The 15117-nt window shown below is 44.7% G+C and overlaps 5 protein-coding genes across 5 annotated transcripts; 4 read left to right on the forward strand and 1 right to left on the reverse strand.

Annotated features, from left to right (window-relative positions):
- Window positions 1-3178: 3178 nt before the first annotated feature.
- Window positions 3179-4875, forward strand: N7495_007771 (sugar porter family MFS transporter; the record flags this gene model as incomplete). The annotated part of the gene is made up of 2 exons (XM_057210422.1): window positions 3179-3367; window positions 3433-4875. 2 exons carry the CDS (start codon window positions 3179-3181, stop codon window positions 4873-4875), a joined length of 1632 nt encoding a protein of 543 aa, XP_057059965.1.
- Window positions 4876-5737: 862 nt separating this feature from the next.
- On the forward strand, window positions 5738-5977 carry N7495_007772 (uncharacterized protein; the record flags this gene model as incomplete). Its single annotated transcript, XM_057210423.1, has 1 exon — window positions 5738-5977. One exon carries the CDS (start codon window positions 5738-5740, stop codon window positions 5975-5977), a length of 240 nt encoding a protein of 79 aa, XP_057059966.1.
- A 2812-nt stretch (window positions 5978-8789) lies between these two features.
- Window positions 8790-9808, reverse strand: N7495_007773 (putative 3-hydroxyacyl-CoA dehydrogenase; the record flags this gene model as incomplete). Its single annotated transcript, XM_057210424.1, has 3 exons — window positions 8790-9326; window positions 9381-9694; window positions 9745-9808. 3 exons carry the CDS (start codon window positions 9806-9808, stop codon window positions 8790-8792), a joined length of 915 nt encoding a protein of 304 aa, XP_057059967.1.
- Window positions 9809-10492: 684 nt separating this feature from the next.
- N7495_007774 (MBL fold metallo-hydrolase) lies at window positions 10493-11020 on the forward strand (the record flags this gene model as incomplete). Its single annotated transcript, XM_057210425.1, has 1 exon — window positions 10493-11020. One exon carries the CDS (start codon window positions 10493-10495, stop codon window positions 11018-11020), a length of 528 nt encoding a protein of 175 aa, XP_057059968.1.
- Window positions 11021-11170: 150 nt separating this feature from the next.
- Window positions 11171-11452, forward strand: N7495_007775 (uncharacterized protein; the record flags this gene model as incomplete). Its single annotated transcript, XM_057210426.1, has 1 exon — window positions 11171-11452. The coding sequence occupies one exon, from the start codon at window positions 11171-11173 to the stop codon at window positions 11450-11452; it is 282 nt and encodes a 93-aa protein (XP_057059969.1).
- Window positions 11453-15117: the final 3665 nt, after the last annotated feature.

Raw genomic sequence — 15117 nt, forward strand, 5'->3', positions numbered from 1 at the left:
CAAGTAGCATCCTTCAAAACCTTATAATAGCCCTACGTATGCTAACTATGCTAAAAGTCGAAAGTAATCTAAATAGTTATCAATTACACGTTGGTACTACTTGGTAATGAACAAATATACAGAGAGATGCAATGTGCAAGAATTGCATACTGAAATGAGTAGTGATCAAGTTGAGAGGGGATTCGTGATTCAGATTTTGGAAGGAACGATGAAGCTGTAGGCTTATGACTGAAGAAATTGAGACCCATAACGATGGGTAGAGGGCGCAGCTTTTTTTTTTTTTTTTTCTTAATCTGACTCCATATGGATCGTAGATCAATCTATTCAAGGTCCCAAGGTTATTCATAGATATCCCCTTATTCTTCGTAGTAGGTTCAAAACACAACGTACAACTCGATACCCAATACCTCATGCGCATGCACCCGTGGAATTGAATATAGAGTGGAATATCAATCCATTGGTCCACGGAAGTTGGTCAAAGCCTCTCAACATTCTCACCAGATTCCAACATTGGAAGTTAAGTTAAGGGTTTAATATATCGCGGCTACTGAAATCGCCGGTTAATTTGGGTCGCGATGAGGTGCCCGTTTCACAGATGTGGTACAGGGCCAAATTGGGGTGGGAGGATCCATCAGGATTCGTCAAGAGATCCTACCCATACAGCCGGGGCCGGACTTCTGGACTATCTTTCCTTTCATTCTTTTACGCGCCACATGGATTCTCCAGGATTGCCAAGACCATCGCTGTACCGCTTTGACCCTGATTTGATTTAATTTGAAAAGACGGACTTGGAACGTTAAATGTTTCTAAATGGCTGTGGGTCCAAATCACTCGGCCGCAGGTTCAGGGCCTAGATGGCTGTGCATATTGCAGTGTCAGAGGGGTATGTTACCGCGCAACGATACCAACATTTTAGTGAACGAATCCATGCCGGGGTAAAAGTCCGGGGAGTATTTGAAGGCTAGAACTTTCGAGATTTTCACCAACAGGGTTAATTTATGACATCTTGTTCGGGAAATTTCCCCGGAAAACAGTCGCGTGCAGACTGTGAACCCAAGCGGTCAGACCTCCAGACCAAGGATCTGATAGCGTCATGTCGGATCACTTAGTTCTAGGCTAACCTCATCAGTCGAGTGCTGAGAGTTACGTTGGTAGTATAAACCCCGTGGACGAGGGTAGCCCATTTGGAAGGTAGTATCTAGCTTCAAACCTTTATGTAGGCAGCCGAGGACCGGTAAATCTAACTTCATCAAAAGTACTATTACAGAAATCCATAGATGTTTACATAGGTACCTGTGAAGTATTCAGTACTAGCTAACAAGACTGTGTGTACATATTCCTTGAACGTAAAGGAGCATTCGAGAATGAAAAGTTATTAGATCACGTGCAAACTTCCACATTTGCATGACATTAAGTATGAAAGAGGTTAAATAGATTGATGGGAATCTTGAAAGTAGACAAATATACTCGAACTCTCTTTGTAGTCTAGCTATAACTTGAAAGCACTAGTTTGAATCGCTTCTCTGCAGACCCCGGAATTCTCTTCCAATGAAAATTACATAATAAATTCCCCCAAGCGTAACCGCGGGGAAAGCCGAGCTTCCTGCCGAACCCCAGACCTAACCAAGGAACCATGGGAGCCATTGGAACCATTAAAACATTTCAGTAGGCTATGCTGGCCCAAAGTATTCACCGGGATGGGATTTCACCATCTCGGTCGGGGAAGAGTATGGGGAAGTTGGGGAATTTAGGGATGCCGAAGAAAAGCGGTTTCATTTGGCTTCAGGCTTGAGACTGTTTTAGGAGTCTTTGGGTTTACCGGCATCAAGCCACTCTCGTATTCTGAGTCAAAATGAAAGGTGTCCAGGTGGTTTAAGGTTACTGGAAAGACAAATCATGAGATTAGGCTAATGTACAGCATGTAGTATGTACTCTGTAGGGTACAGAATACCTACATGGGCATGTATCTATATCTACAAAAATACACGTGAGATGTCCAGGATGAGTTCTAAGATCAATCCATGTAATGAGACCACGTGAATATCCGTACTCAGCTGAGGTTCCAATTTCATCGTCATCACGGAGTACTCCGTACTCCGTGTTTCCGTACTCCGTGTTGTGTGACCTCAGATTTCGGGATAAAAGACAAGCGAGAAATGCCAAGCGAAGAAGCGAAAGAAGCGAAAAGGCGTGGATTGCCAAGGGACCATGGAAAATACAGAGCGGTGGAGACCCGACATTTCCCCGTCCTGACACAGAACAAAGGTTTAAAAGGGTTTAAAGAGTGAAAGTGAGGTGAAAAGCCGGGGCTGCTATTGCCAAATGCGGGGACAAATAGCACGTGATTATCGGATAGAGAGCGGTTCATTGGCCACGCTTATTCTTTCCTCAGATAATCTCACACTCAGCCGTGTCTAACTCCAGCTGACGGGCATTGTTCGGGATTGGTCAAATCTTACTAATATAGCTTCGCTCTCTAGATCTGAATCAAGATCTCAATGCTAGATCAGTACCAAAAATAGGATATACAAAGTACACAGTAGAATTAAATGGTCATGTGGACTCGGGAATCGGGAAAAGGGGCTGAAGTGGAATCGCCGATGCCGAGAACATCTGACGGTTGGAGTGAAAATGAGCAAAAGAGAAGTTTAGGTAAAGTGGCGCAGGGAACCAACAAATAAGAGGACGGGCATAGTATGGAAGTCTCGGATGTGTATACCAATTGGGAAGTATCTCCTGAACTCGGAAGACCCATTCGGCCTTGACCCGAGAATATGTTTGGCCAGATTCATTCTTTATTCCCCATATTTCATACTACATACCCAATTATATTATAGAATTGTTTCGGTTCGATCCGTGCATACCCCAGTTTTCTATAGAGCGCGTGGTCAGTGGGACTGAGAATACCCCAAACTATCATCAAAGTTTTACTTGTTAGCGTACCAAACATAGCAAATTCGAGTAGTATCACCTTTTTATTTTTTGCTCTCTTTTCTGGGGTTGGACTCGCGGGACTCTCACCATAAATATACCTTCTCTTTCCCTGTTCTTTTTTCTTTTTCCATCACACCTCTTCTCTATCACATCTCTCTCACCTTTCTACCTTTCTACCTTTCTACTTTACCCAACCCTTCACCAACCAATTACCATAACAACTATTCCCATCAATACCAGCATCATGCCCGGTGGTGCTGCTCTTTCCCCCACCCGGAGCATCGATGGCCAGCGCCTCGAGGCTCCGGTCACCATAAAGACCTACTTGATGTGTGCCTTCGCAGCCTTCGGTGGTATCTTCTTCGGTTACGACTCTGGTTACATCAGTGGTGTCCTCGGCATGAACTACTTCATCGAGACCTTTGAGAAACTGGTAGGTCCTCACAACCTTTATCCTTTTTTCTTCAACATGAATCCCGCTCTAACATTTTTCTTTAGGATGTTAACACTACCCCAGCTGACAAGTTCATCATTCCCTCGTCCCGAAAGTCCCTTATTGTTTCTATCCTCTCGGCTGGTACCTTCTTCGGTGCTCTGATCGCTGGTGACCTGGCCGATTGGTTTGGACGTCGCATCACTATCATCTCGGGATGTATTGTCTTCATGATCGGTGTCGCTCTTCAGACCGCTTCCACCAGTATCGGCCTCCTCGTTGCCGGCCGTCTTATTGCTGGCTTTGGTGTTGGTTTTGTTTCCGCAGTCATCATTCTCTACATGTCTGAGATCGCCCCTCGCAAGGTCCGTGGTGCCATAGTCTCTGGCTACCAGTTCTGCATCACCCTCGGTCTTATGCTTGCCTCTTGCGTAGACTATGCCACAGAGCACCGCGATGACTCCGGCTCCTACCGTATCCCCATTTCCATTCAGATTCTGTGGGCTCTCATCCTGGCTGTCGGTCTCATGTTCCTCCCCGAGTCCCCCCGTTACTACGTCCGCAAGGGCCAGAAGGAGAAGGCTCGCCAGGCTCTGTCCCGTGTCCGTGGCCAGCCCGTTGACTCCGAGTACATCAGCGTTGAGTTGACTGAGATCGATGCCAACCTCCAATACGAGCTGCAGGCCATCCCCGATACCGGCTACTTCAGCAGCTGGTTCAACTGCTTCACCGGTAGCCTTTTCAAATCCAACAGCAACCTTCGCCGCACTGTCCTCGGTACTTCCCTGCAGATGATGCAGCAGTGGACTGGAGTCAACTTCGTCTTCTACTTTGGCACCACCTTCTTCAAGCAGCTTGGCACAATCCAGAACCCCTTCCTGCTCACCATGATCACCACCATTGTCAACGTCTGCGCCACCCCCATCTCCTTCTACGTAATTGAGAAGTTCGGTCGTCGCCCTCTGTTGATTTGGGGTGCTGCCGGTATGGTTATCTGCCAGTTCATTGTTGCCATCATCGGTGTCACCGACGGCTCTGACCCCAAGGCTGTCTCCGCCATGATCGCCTTCATCTGCATCTACGTGTTCTTCTTTGCCGCTACCTGGGGCCCCGGCGCCTGGGTCGTCATCGGCGAGATCTTCCCCCTGCCCATCCGTTCCCGCGGTGTTGCCCTCTCTACCGCCTCCAACTGGCTGTGGAACTGCATCATCGGTGTCATTACCCCCTACATGGTCGACTCCGACCAGGGCAACCTCGGCGCGAAGGTCTTCTTCATCTGGGGATCCCTCTGCACCTGCGCTCTCGTCTACACCTACTTCCTCATCCCCGAAACAAAGGGCCTCACCCTGGAGCAGGTTGACAAGATGATGGAGGAGACCACCCCCGCAACTCTCACAAGTGGAAGCCCCATTCTACTTTCACTGACGACATGCATGCTGTGGATGAGAAGGCCATCATTGGTGGCACTGTTGCCCACCAGGAGGTCTAGGCAGTCAAAATCTGCTTAACTTTTTCTCTCCTTTTCTTGCTTGGTTTTAGGCCCAGGATGGCCCATAGTTTTAGCGGAATACCACGGCGTCAATGTGTTTCTACGCCTCACAACGTTCGACGGTCTTGATCCTTGAACCGAAAATGCTTCTAATGCTTTTAATGCTTATGCCTACGATGTATCAAGATCAAATTACCTAATCAATGATTTCAAAAAATATTCTCCATTCTAAACGTAATAGTAGTTTACAACTCCGATAATGACTTCTTTGCTTCACCACACTACATTTGAAATTTTCTGGTATGCTACTTTGACCACTTTCATAATGGAGTGCTTTGTGGGTCTTACGCATTCTCAAATTACTAAAATATTGGACTCCAACCCTTTACGCAACAGACCTGAACCTTTCCTGCAAAATGCAACCACAAACAGCCTCAGCCATTTGAAGAAGCAAAGAAAAGAACGCTTACGATCAAGACGACTCAACCAAATGAAGTTTCTTTTTTAACCTTTTGAACCTTTCCCATCTACCAGAACACGTGTCAGTCAGATATTTTCATCTCTCTCGAATCCCGCGACAATTCCTCCCCATTAGGCCGCGCGCACCTTACGCTGGCGCTCCAACATCACCAGCGTTGTAACGATACATTCCAGCATGTTGGGGATGGCTACAGCTATTTTTAAGGCTGATAATCTGAAGTCCAGAAATTTTGGCTTCATCTAGGCCCTCTGAACAGATCGGATTCGACAGAGTCGCTGGTCACTATGGGCATTGGAAGCCACTGTATTGGTAGTTAGAATGCCTGTGTAAGTCAGTGCGAGAATCAAGCCACGCCTCCGCAGCAAAGTCTCTAAGCGTGTTGCACAAAGGCATCGATATCATGATCATACGCGAGTACAACTCAAGTACCATATCGCTGGTGAAGAATTTCGATGACAGCCAACTGGTGATGGCAGTGCGCATTTTGTTGGCCTCTGGGGCACTTCAATATGTAGCCCAGACCCTTATGTCTGCCTATGTTATGCAAATAAATTTTCGCATATCTTGGGACGTCGGCCTAGCAGATATCCGCAGCCGTGGCCTTGATGGCGGTCGAAACGCCAAATCGAGGGTAGGTTAAGTCTTTTTCGGATCTATTGATTGCAGAGGACAACCTCAGTTACTATTTTAAGCCCATAGTGTCGATGAGCGCATTCTGGCTGAGGATAGATCAACTTCATTGTCCGCTTCCCGGGCTCGGCCGCCTTATTCGTTCCGTTTACCCCAAATATCAGAGCGATTGGCTGATTTTTACTTCTCTAATTCTATATAATTTCACTTCTTAATATAAAGTACTGAGTTGTTGCTAGGAATAGGCCTACCGGGAATTTGGCTTCCACCAATGCAAAGTAAAACATTGCTTGAGCTTTCCTATTTATCATTCCAGAGGTGAATTTTTTTACACCTTTCAGCTTGGAAATTAAAAATTGATCATAGAACTCATCTAAAATAGACATCCGTGAGCAGCGAACCTAGGTAGGGAAGCGCTAGAAACAGAATCAGCACCTGTGCATAGATTTGAGCTAGCATCTGAGGTGGGATATACGCTGAGTATAGAATCAGCATGGAATGAAGCTAAATAGGAAGAGGGTATTCAGATTTTGAGAGACAAGTTATATAGGGCCTAGTAAATAATTATATTCGTAAAGAGGTCAGACTATGCCGGATTGTAGGTTGCAGCTGCACCAACATTCCCGATAGCTATCCAAGAAATGTACCAGAGGAGAAAACCAGCATACCAGCAAACAGTGAAAATGAGTATTGGCCTCCGTTCCTTGGTATACTGGTATTTTCGGAGGTTTTCCAGGGTGTCTTCTCGAGCAATGGTGAGAAATGTTCGAAATTTGGATACTACAGTCTTCGTTGATTCATGACCCATTTCAGTATCAGCCCTCACTGGCTCAGGAATATCTTGTATATCTTCTTGGAGCTCATTGGAAACGTCATGTTGCGTGGGAGCGATGTCTGTGCTAGAGCTCACTGATAGCTCAAGATCAGTTCAGATGCCCGTAATTAGGTAGGAAACATCTCTCACCATTCGTTATCGGTTGAATATTTTCTTTTTCAACGCTATTATGATGGGAGCGTTTTGCGTGTTTGGACTCTGCTCGTTCTGTGGGCAAAATAAGCCATCTTAGTAGCTGAAGGCGAAGAATGAGGGCATACCTAGTACTGTTTCCGTAGTCTCGAATAGTGGTATAGCCAGAAGTATAACAGGCAACAGTTGTCCGAAACCCCACGAGTCTTCGCTTCCTTTCAACCCATTCACTTTCGCATCTCCACGTAGCGCTTGTAAAAGGACGGTGTTCGTGATAATTGATACAAAGGACGTAAGTAACTGAAATCCGTAGGAGGTGAAGATCTCAGTAATCGGAAATATAAATAAGACGTATGCCCCCGTCACCACGACCAAAATTCTCGAGAAAGGTGTAATAACTATCCTTATCAAAGGGTGTTCAATTCCCATCACCCATCTGTCGAAATCGTAAGCTTTTCTGTAAGCCCATATCGTGATAATCACGAGGAAGCTTTCAATATTATTCAAACGATTTATCGCCGCTAATCGCGGAAAGAACACTGCCGTGGTATATGCCATATCAGAGAGAGATAGCCATAGATCGAGAAGAAGAAGAAAAAAAGAGGTCCCAGAATACTGCCCTATGACATTCCAAGCGCACTGCATCGGAAGTCCCCAGTTAAATCCGATTAGGAAGTCATCATCCCATATAATCAAACTACTGATCATGTTTGCAATACAGATAGTCATAACCCAGGGCCACCTCCATGCACGTTTGAATCTGCTTTCTCGTAGGAGAGGTGTAGTTGTAATTGCGATAGCCGTGTAGGTTGAAAGTGCAGTGGCGCCTTCGATTACAGCAACATTGAAATGATACTGTGTAATGCTACAGTGCTGGATATATGCAACTAGGTAGATCGATGTACCGGTAAGGAGTTGTAAATCTCCAAGCATCAACATAAGATCTTGTAAGGATGACGGGGCTGGAAGCTGATTTCCAAATTTTTGCTCAATCTTTTCGCTGATGGGTGAGAAAAGCCTATCAACGCCATTCATCGTCTCTGGAGGCATGCATCCACGAATGAAATAGCAGCACAATGCTAGCAGGAAGGTGAACCACGCTGTCGCCAAAAAGGCTGCCACCACCTGGAGTCATGTCAATAACGTCAAAGTGGCCAGTAGTAGAGCTGACTGACCCCTATTCCCGCCTAAAAGTTAGTCAGCGATCATATCTATGATCTTAATTTGATCACAACCTACAACGTCAGGATCACCGTCGAAAGGTGAGGCGGTATCGTAATTGAGGGAACAATTTATTGAACAACCCATATTGCAATCACTAACGATATATTTCAAGTTTTCCTCGTGTGAGTTCTGAGCTGAAATGGCTTGTAACGACAGATTTTCTGCTGATATCTATGTTCCTAGAATATTTGCCGCTAGTATGGCTCTTAAGCGACTTTTTCACAAAAGCAAAAATGATGGCTTTGTTGTTTTCTTGGGATACCGGAGTACATCATAATTTACTCGCACCCGGGTGATGATCATGTCTTTTCTACAGATAATTAGCCAGTGGATCGACACGACTGCAATAAAATACAGATAGAGCGTATGAAATGTCAACATTTGTTTGGTCAGCTCCCGGGCCTATTTTAGATGCATGATGACTGCATATCCTCAAGTGGGTTGATTGGATATCACTCTCCCCCTCGAAATGTTTACTTTTGATGAAGTCATGAAGGAGCGCTATTAGGTATCAAGCGAATACGGGTATGAAATCAAGATGATTGGTTTCTTCTAAGTCTAGATAGATCACTTGATAGCGGGGTATCAGAAACTGAGGTGGATGCGGCTTAGTTCGGACTTTTGAGGCGACTTATTTAATCCAGTCGCTTCCATCCTCTAGAACCGCTTGCCCTTTAGCCAAGGACTTTGAAGCCTCCTCCCCCAACCATTGAGGCTCTAACCGGTCAATATTATCTTCAATCTCCCAAGCCCGACCGCCCTCAACATACATAGACTTGCCGTTCAGCTTCTCATCCACAATTAGTCCTGCAGCAACCATAGCCACATCCTTGGGAGCATTAACCGGCAGGCCGGCCTTGAACCAGGCATCCTGAATTCCGCTAACCATACCCGTGTGAGTCATCCAGGGGCAAATGGCATTGATGCGAAGACGATGGCCCGATTTGGGAAGGTACAGACGCAGGGAGCGCATCAATCCTAGCACACCGTGCTTAGAGGCTTGGTAGACGAATAGACCTGGAGATTCTTTAAATCCAGCAATTGACGATATAAGAGTTATGGAACGGTCAGTTCCCTCAGGGCGGTTTTGTTTTAGGTATACACTGGCAATTCGTGCAGTATAGAGAGCACCATTTAGGTTGACGTCGATGACTTTGGTAGTAGCGGGCTAAGATAGGTTAACACTTGAACTGCACTTATTTTGTAATCTGGAAGAACAAACCTGGCGAATATCCTCCATCGTCAGTTCTGGATCGAACCAGTTTCCAATCTCAGTAATTCCTGCTGCGGCGACTACATGGTCTATGTGTCCGTATGTTTCAAGAGCTGTGTCAAAGAGCCCCAGAACAGACTTATAATCTGTGACATCTGTTTCGTAGAAGATCGCCTGTGGGCGCGTGGGGGACGAAGCCGAAGCAGCGACGATCTTTGCTGAAAGTTCATTGCCTGCCGCTGCAGCTTTATCCCCAAAGCAGACGTAGGCCCCGTTCTGGCACAGATATTCGACCAGATTGGCTCCAATGCCATTTGCACCACCTAGATATGATCAGCAGCTGCTATTCATGAGAAAATTGAAATTGACCTACCGGTGACCAAGACAACCTTGTCTTTCAAAGACTCCGCCGTGACGTTGGGAATGAATTGAGACATGATGTTGATAAGCTAGGTGTAGAGGTTAGTTAGGATGGAATGTCCCTTCATATAAAATTCCTGCACGTCTGAATCCTCTCTTCCTTTTCGCCAAAAGAACAATATCAACCTGGGGAATTCCTCCCAAGGTCCGGAATTACTGAGCAAACACTTACATCGAATGAAATCGCAAAGATATGAGACAAAAGATCTTCGGGTAGAGGGTTCCCGGACTTATGAACGAATTAAGGGCCGATTATTCGGTAGTCCTCGTGACATCCGGATTAGTAACTTAGGGGGTTTTCCGATCCGAGGTTGAGATGAAAGTACGGGACTAACCATTTTAGGTAAAATTATGTATTAGTCTTTCCAGCCAAAAATACAAGCCGTTAAGTCTACGTGGGGCCTATCCGCCTTCAAGTTTGGGTATCTGTACCTAACACTCAGGCTAAGGCCCTAACTGTACACTCTGTTTTGGGTATTGCAAATTCAACGCCAATACTTTAGAATGCGGGGAAGTTAAAGTTGCCCCCACAAACTGATAAACTAATGTTACGCAACTGCAAGGTCACTGAATAGTGAACTCAAAAGTTCGAACCTATGAAAAACTTGAATTGATACTTGTCCTTACTAAAGTATATAATAGCGCTAAATCGGTTTTTTAAATATGCGACCAGTCCCGTCTTCAAAGCTAAGTACAGCAAAATGCCTCTCCTTACTTACCACCGCTCGTCTTCGACCAAAGGCCTTGCCAGCATCACCACATTGATCGTCGGTACAAAAGAGGCTGTCCTGATCGACGCTCCCTTCCTGATCCTAGACGCCAAGGATGTAGTTGAATGGGTCAAAGCAACAACCAAGAACCCGCTGAAAGCCCTATTCGTCACCCACCACCATCCCGATCACTTCTTCTCAGCAAACCCCATCCTCGAGGCATTTCCCGAGGCCAAGTTCTATGCCGCCCCATATGTTCTCGCCGGTATTAATCGCGAGTACGAAGACAAGGTGAAATTCTGGCCGACTGTCTTCCCAAACTGTGTACCCGACGCCCCGCGTAGACCGGAGGAGTTTAACTTTAGCTTTTTTATGCTGGAGGGCAACCTAGATAGTCCGGTCGTTCTCCTTGGCCCACTACAGGGTGACTCGGTCGATCATACGCTCTTCTGGCTGCCGACTGAAAGGACGATTGTATGTGGAGATACTATCTATGGACGAAGCACACACGTGTGGTAAGTACTTCTATGATATCTGCTCACTTAGCAACCTATGTACTAACAATATATCAGGGTTGAGGAAGTAGAAACAACAGCTCTACTTCAGTCATGGGTTAAGACATTGGAGCTCATTACAGCTCTTCAGCCAATAAAGTTGATCCCTGGCCATATGGAGGTAGGATGGGAACTTGATACTCAGGCCGACCTGGAACATACGAAGAAATATCTTCAAGTATTTGGTGAGAAGGTCTCATACGCCTCTACCAAACCAGGTGTTCAGGAACTTTTCGACTACTTTAAGAGTGAGTTCCCGCAGTGTAAGGAGAACTTGGATTTCTTCTTGGGTCACCTTTCGAACCAATTCGGCGAGGGTGGGCAGGTTTGGGAGGAGAATAAACACCATGCTGTTGATAAGAGGACTCTACAAGGGCTGAATGGGTACTTGTTCTAATGGAAATAGGTATATAGAACAACAAACTTCATAGTATTGATTTGAGAAAACTTGTATGCCTAGCCCCATAAATGTAAATCCGCAATCCCAAACCCCACATTTATGGAGCTACATTCGTAAGCAATATATACGAAGAGGGGTGATCTATAAGGTTTGGGCTTTGGTGGCTGGAAGTAAGCGAGATTGAGTGAAATGTGGGGTATTTCCGATATTTAGACCCCCAATTTTATGGGGTTTATATACCGGGGAGTTATACCGGGGAGGTATACAAGACTTTTTGAATACGTGTTTCGGAATTTGCTTATCTCCTGTAAATGTGGGTATGAAACCAATGCAGGTTTGTTGAAACGTGGTCTCTGTCTAGACGAAATGGTTGTAGGACGGGGCCAAATGCAGAATTACCACTTAACATCGGTAAGTATCATCTTCGGCGGCCACTTGAGCGCCGACCATGCTAGTGAGCACCGCATACCTAAGTACTAAAGGGACTAAACCTTCCAATGTTGAAACATCTAGTTCAATTGTTGTTGAATCAGACGAAGAAATTCAAAAATAAATTGGAATTTACCTAACTACCCACCAACCGATGCCTACTCATGATCGAAACCAAGATCTCAGCAACGGATTAAAGTATTCAGATATTCAAAAGTATAGGATTTAAGTAGAAAAGTAGTCTAACTAAATATCATCAAATACAATACCAGCTTCCAGATATCCAACCCTAGCAGCATCCCCAGAGGCTCCAAATCAGCAAGAAGCGATGTCAGAAACGATTCCAAGAGCATTTCTAGAAGCCCCAGAAGCCCCAAGCCTTCCTAATCCACCAATATCCGAACTGAATCAGATCAGGGGGTACCACTCAGACCTCAGAAAATGAGATTTTGTATCAGATGATGATGAAGGGCAACTCCAAGCCACTGCTAAAGCCTGATTTCAGCAAGAACATAGAGGCAGTGGTCTAGACTTAGACGAATCTAACATAGCATCATATGTTGTGTAAATAAAAAGTACTGAAGTTAAGCTAACTGGGTGTAAGTGATGGTATGAAGCATGCCTCATTACACAGATTCACGATGTTCTTAGGAACGGTTTTGAGCTGACCTCCTCATATGGGTAAGCGAGTGATATTTTTATCTGACATTCTGACCTCTCTTCCATTTAATAAAAGAACAGCCTCAGTTCATTACTATAACGGAATTGTTATCATGGCCAAGGCCCAGGGAAATCTTGGATACCTTAAGCGTATGATGGAGCTTGCAGGCAAACCTAGGCCATTGTCAGATAGAAGCGGAACTAAGAAATCCTTCTATAACATCTTTCTTTCTCGGTTATCTCTATCTGTTGGAACGAATATCAGCTGATATACCAAGATCATGTGATCTTGGCATGGCAGCTACTATATCTTCTTTCATCTGAGCATTTTAGAATGACACTTCACTTTTATCCAATATGCATACACCTATTATATACGTACAGAAACGATCTCAATAGCTGTCTGCTTCGGTAATAACCTAGTCAACCGACACTATCATTATGGGGTGCTTGGTGGTGTTAGCTTAACGAGCAGCTCAGTCACAGATTCAAGCATAGAGCAATAGGAAATTATCAGCGATTTATTTCAGCAACTTAAAGTTCCTACTAAAAAACAAATATATCAACCACCCGATAGGGCTGCCATTGCGTCCCTTGATATCAGCTCTATGAGTTCAACAATTAACGCTATACTTAAGGACTTGAATCTACGTAAATGAGTAGGCGACAGTGGCTTTTATTCTAGATATGTTGCGACAGCCGAGAAACAAGGCCATCAACGGACGGAAAGTATTTCGGCCGAAAAAGCTTCTGCCAAGACAGTGACTCTGGAACTAGATTAGTATATCACGGTATCCTTGAACGATATGCATTCATCGCAAACGACACCATTGAGCGATGTGCATTCGCGACAGTAATATCCCGTCTTCACAATTGTCGCTCGCTTGGCGATATTCGAATATCTTAACTGAGAATAGTAGACGCTGTGAGCTCCAACAAACCGCTACTCAACACCGTAGAAAATCCACTGGGTGTAGTGGATGCTACGATACTGAATATTGCGATTGTTGTGAAGTCTGCTTTTTCATTGATGAAAGAACTAGCTACTTATAGTACATGGGCGCCCCTCTGCTCTGGACGAATGTCAACATTCGTCCGAGACAGAAGAGACGGTGAAGACGGGACATTACTGTCGCGAATGCACATCGCTCAAGGGTGTCGTTTGCGATGAATGCATATCGTTCAAGGATGCCGTGATATACTAATCCAGTTCCGGAGTCGCTGTCTCGGCAGAAGCTTTTTCGGCCGAAATACTTTCCGTCTGTTGATGGCCTTGTTTCTCGGCTGTCGCAACAACCATCTCTTCTGTCTCGGACGAATGTTGACATTCGTCCAGGGCAGAGAGGCACCCATATACTATAAGTAGCTAGTTCTTTAATCAATGAAAAAGCAGACTTCACAACAATCGAAATATTCAGTATCGTAGCATCCACTACACCCAGTGGATTTTCTACGGTGTTGAGTAGCGGTTTGTTGGAGCTCACTGTTCTCAGTGACGAGCGACTAGCTAGCTACGCTCGCTAAGCGAGCGACAAGATACTTCGTGTAAGCCGATGCTATCTATGCAGCAAACGGATATGGATTATGAAAAAAAACTTCAACAATTTTTAGGCTGCTTAGATGAGCTTGATAATTCGCCTAATGCCCATGTTGCAGTCAACATCTTCTACACACTAGGCTATAGTCCCTATATCTGTTGAGGCTTTGTCTTGATTCAATTTTAATCAAGTACAACTTCTAGATTTCGAGGTCGGGCTTGATCATCTTGTCTAAACAAATAGGTCCTAGAATGCACTATGGTCCTTGCTCCAGAATACTTACATCCTCTTACTCATATTCTTCTGGCTGATAGGAGTGCGACTCATCAATGCTTTCTAACTACTTTCAAAGATGCACTAGCTGAAATAACGCCTACACTACCTTGAATCTTCAATTGAATATCCTGGATCCTACGGATCATACCACTGTCTCCAAAATCATAGACACAACATTCGCAGTTTCTCAAAGTACAGCATTTTATGCCCAAAGGCGGCAATAAGTACAGGCTGACTGTACTAAGCACTCTAAATGCGAAGCGAAAAGTTTTTTTTTTTTTTTTGGAAGTGAGCGAAAACGTCCTGTCTCGAAGCAGGGTGGTAACTACTCAAAATTCATAGCCGAAGTGAATTGCTAGTTCTGTTTAGGAATATATGATATGAAGGAGGCGACGACCTTATCAACAAGAATGTATAGATGATATTTATCCGTTTGATTAAGCGGTGATAGGACAAGATCAACATGTGACTGAAATGATCCAGAAGTGTGCTTTAAATAATGCGTATTTCCTATATAATTACAATCATTTGTTTCCACATTTAAAGACCCTAATAGTGAAGCAAACTGGATCAGGATTCAAGAAAATATAAATTGCTCTTATTATACTTCTTGTCGGTCGATAGTATCACCAAGTAGATAGTCTACTACAATCGAGGCAAGCAGTGGTGAAAGATGTGACTTAATTCACATCTGAAGTTCACTAATCTATTTTAGATCACCGATTCCAATTCTGGCAGAACTGTGATGGTAATGGAAAT

This window comes from Penicillium taxi (genome assembly GCF_028828555.1).
Source record: "Penicillium taxi strain IBT 34144 chromosome Unknown utg000005l_segment0_segment0, whole genome shotgun sequence".
In the NCBI taxonomy this organism is placed as follows: domain Eukaryota; kingdom Fungi; phylum Ascomycota; class Eurotiomycetes; order Eurotiales; family Aspergillaceae; genus Penicillium; species Penicillium taxi.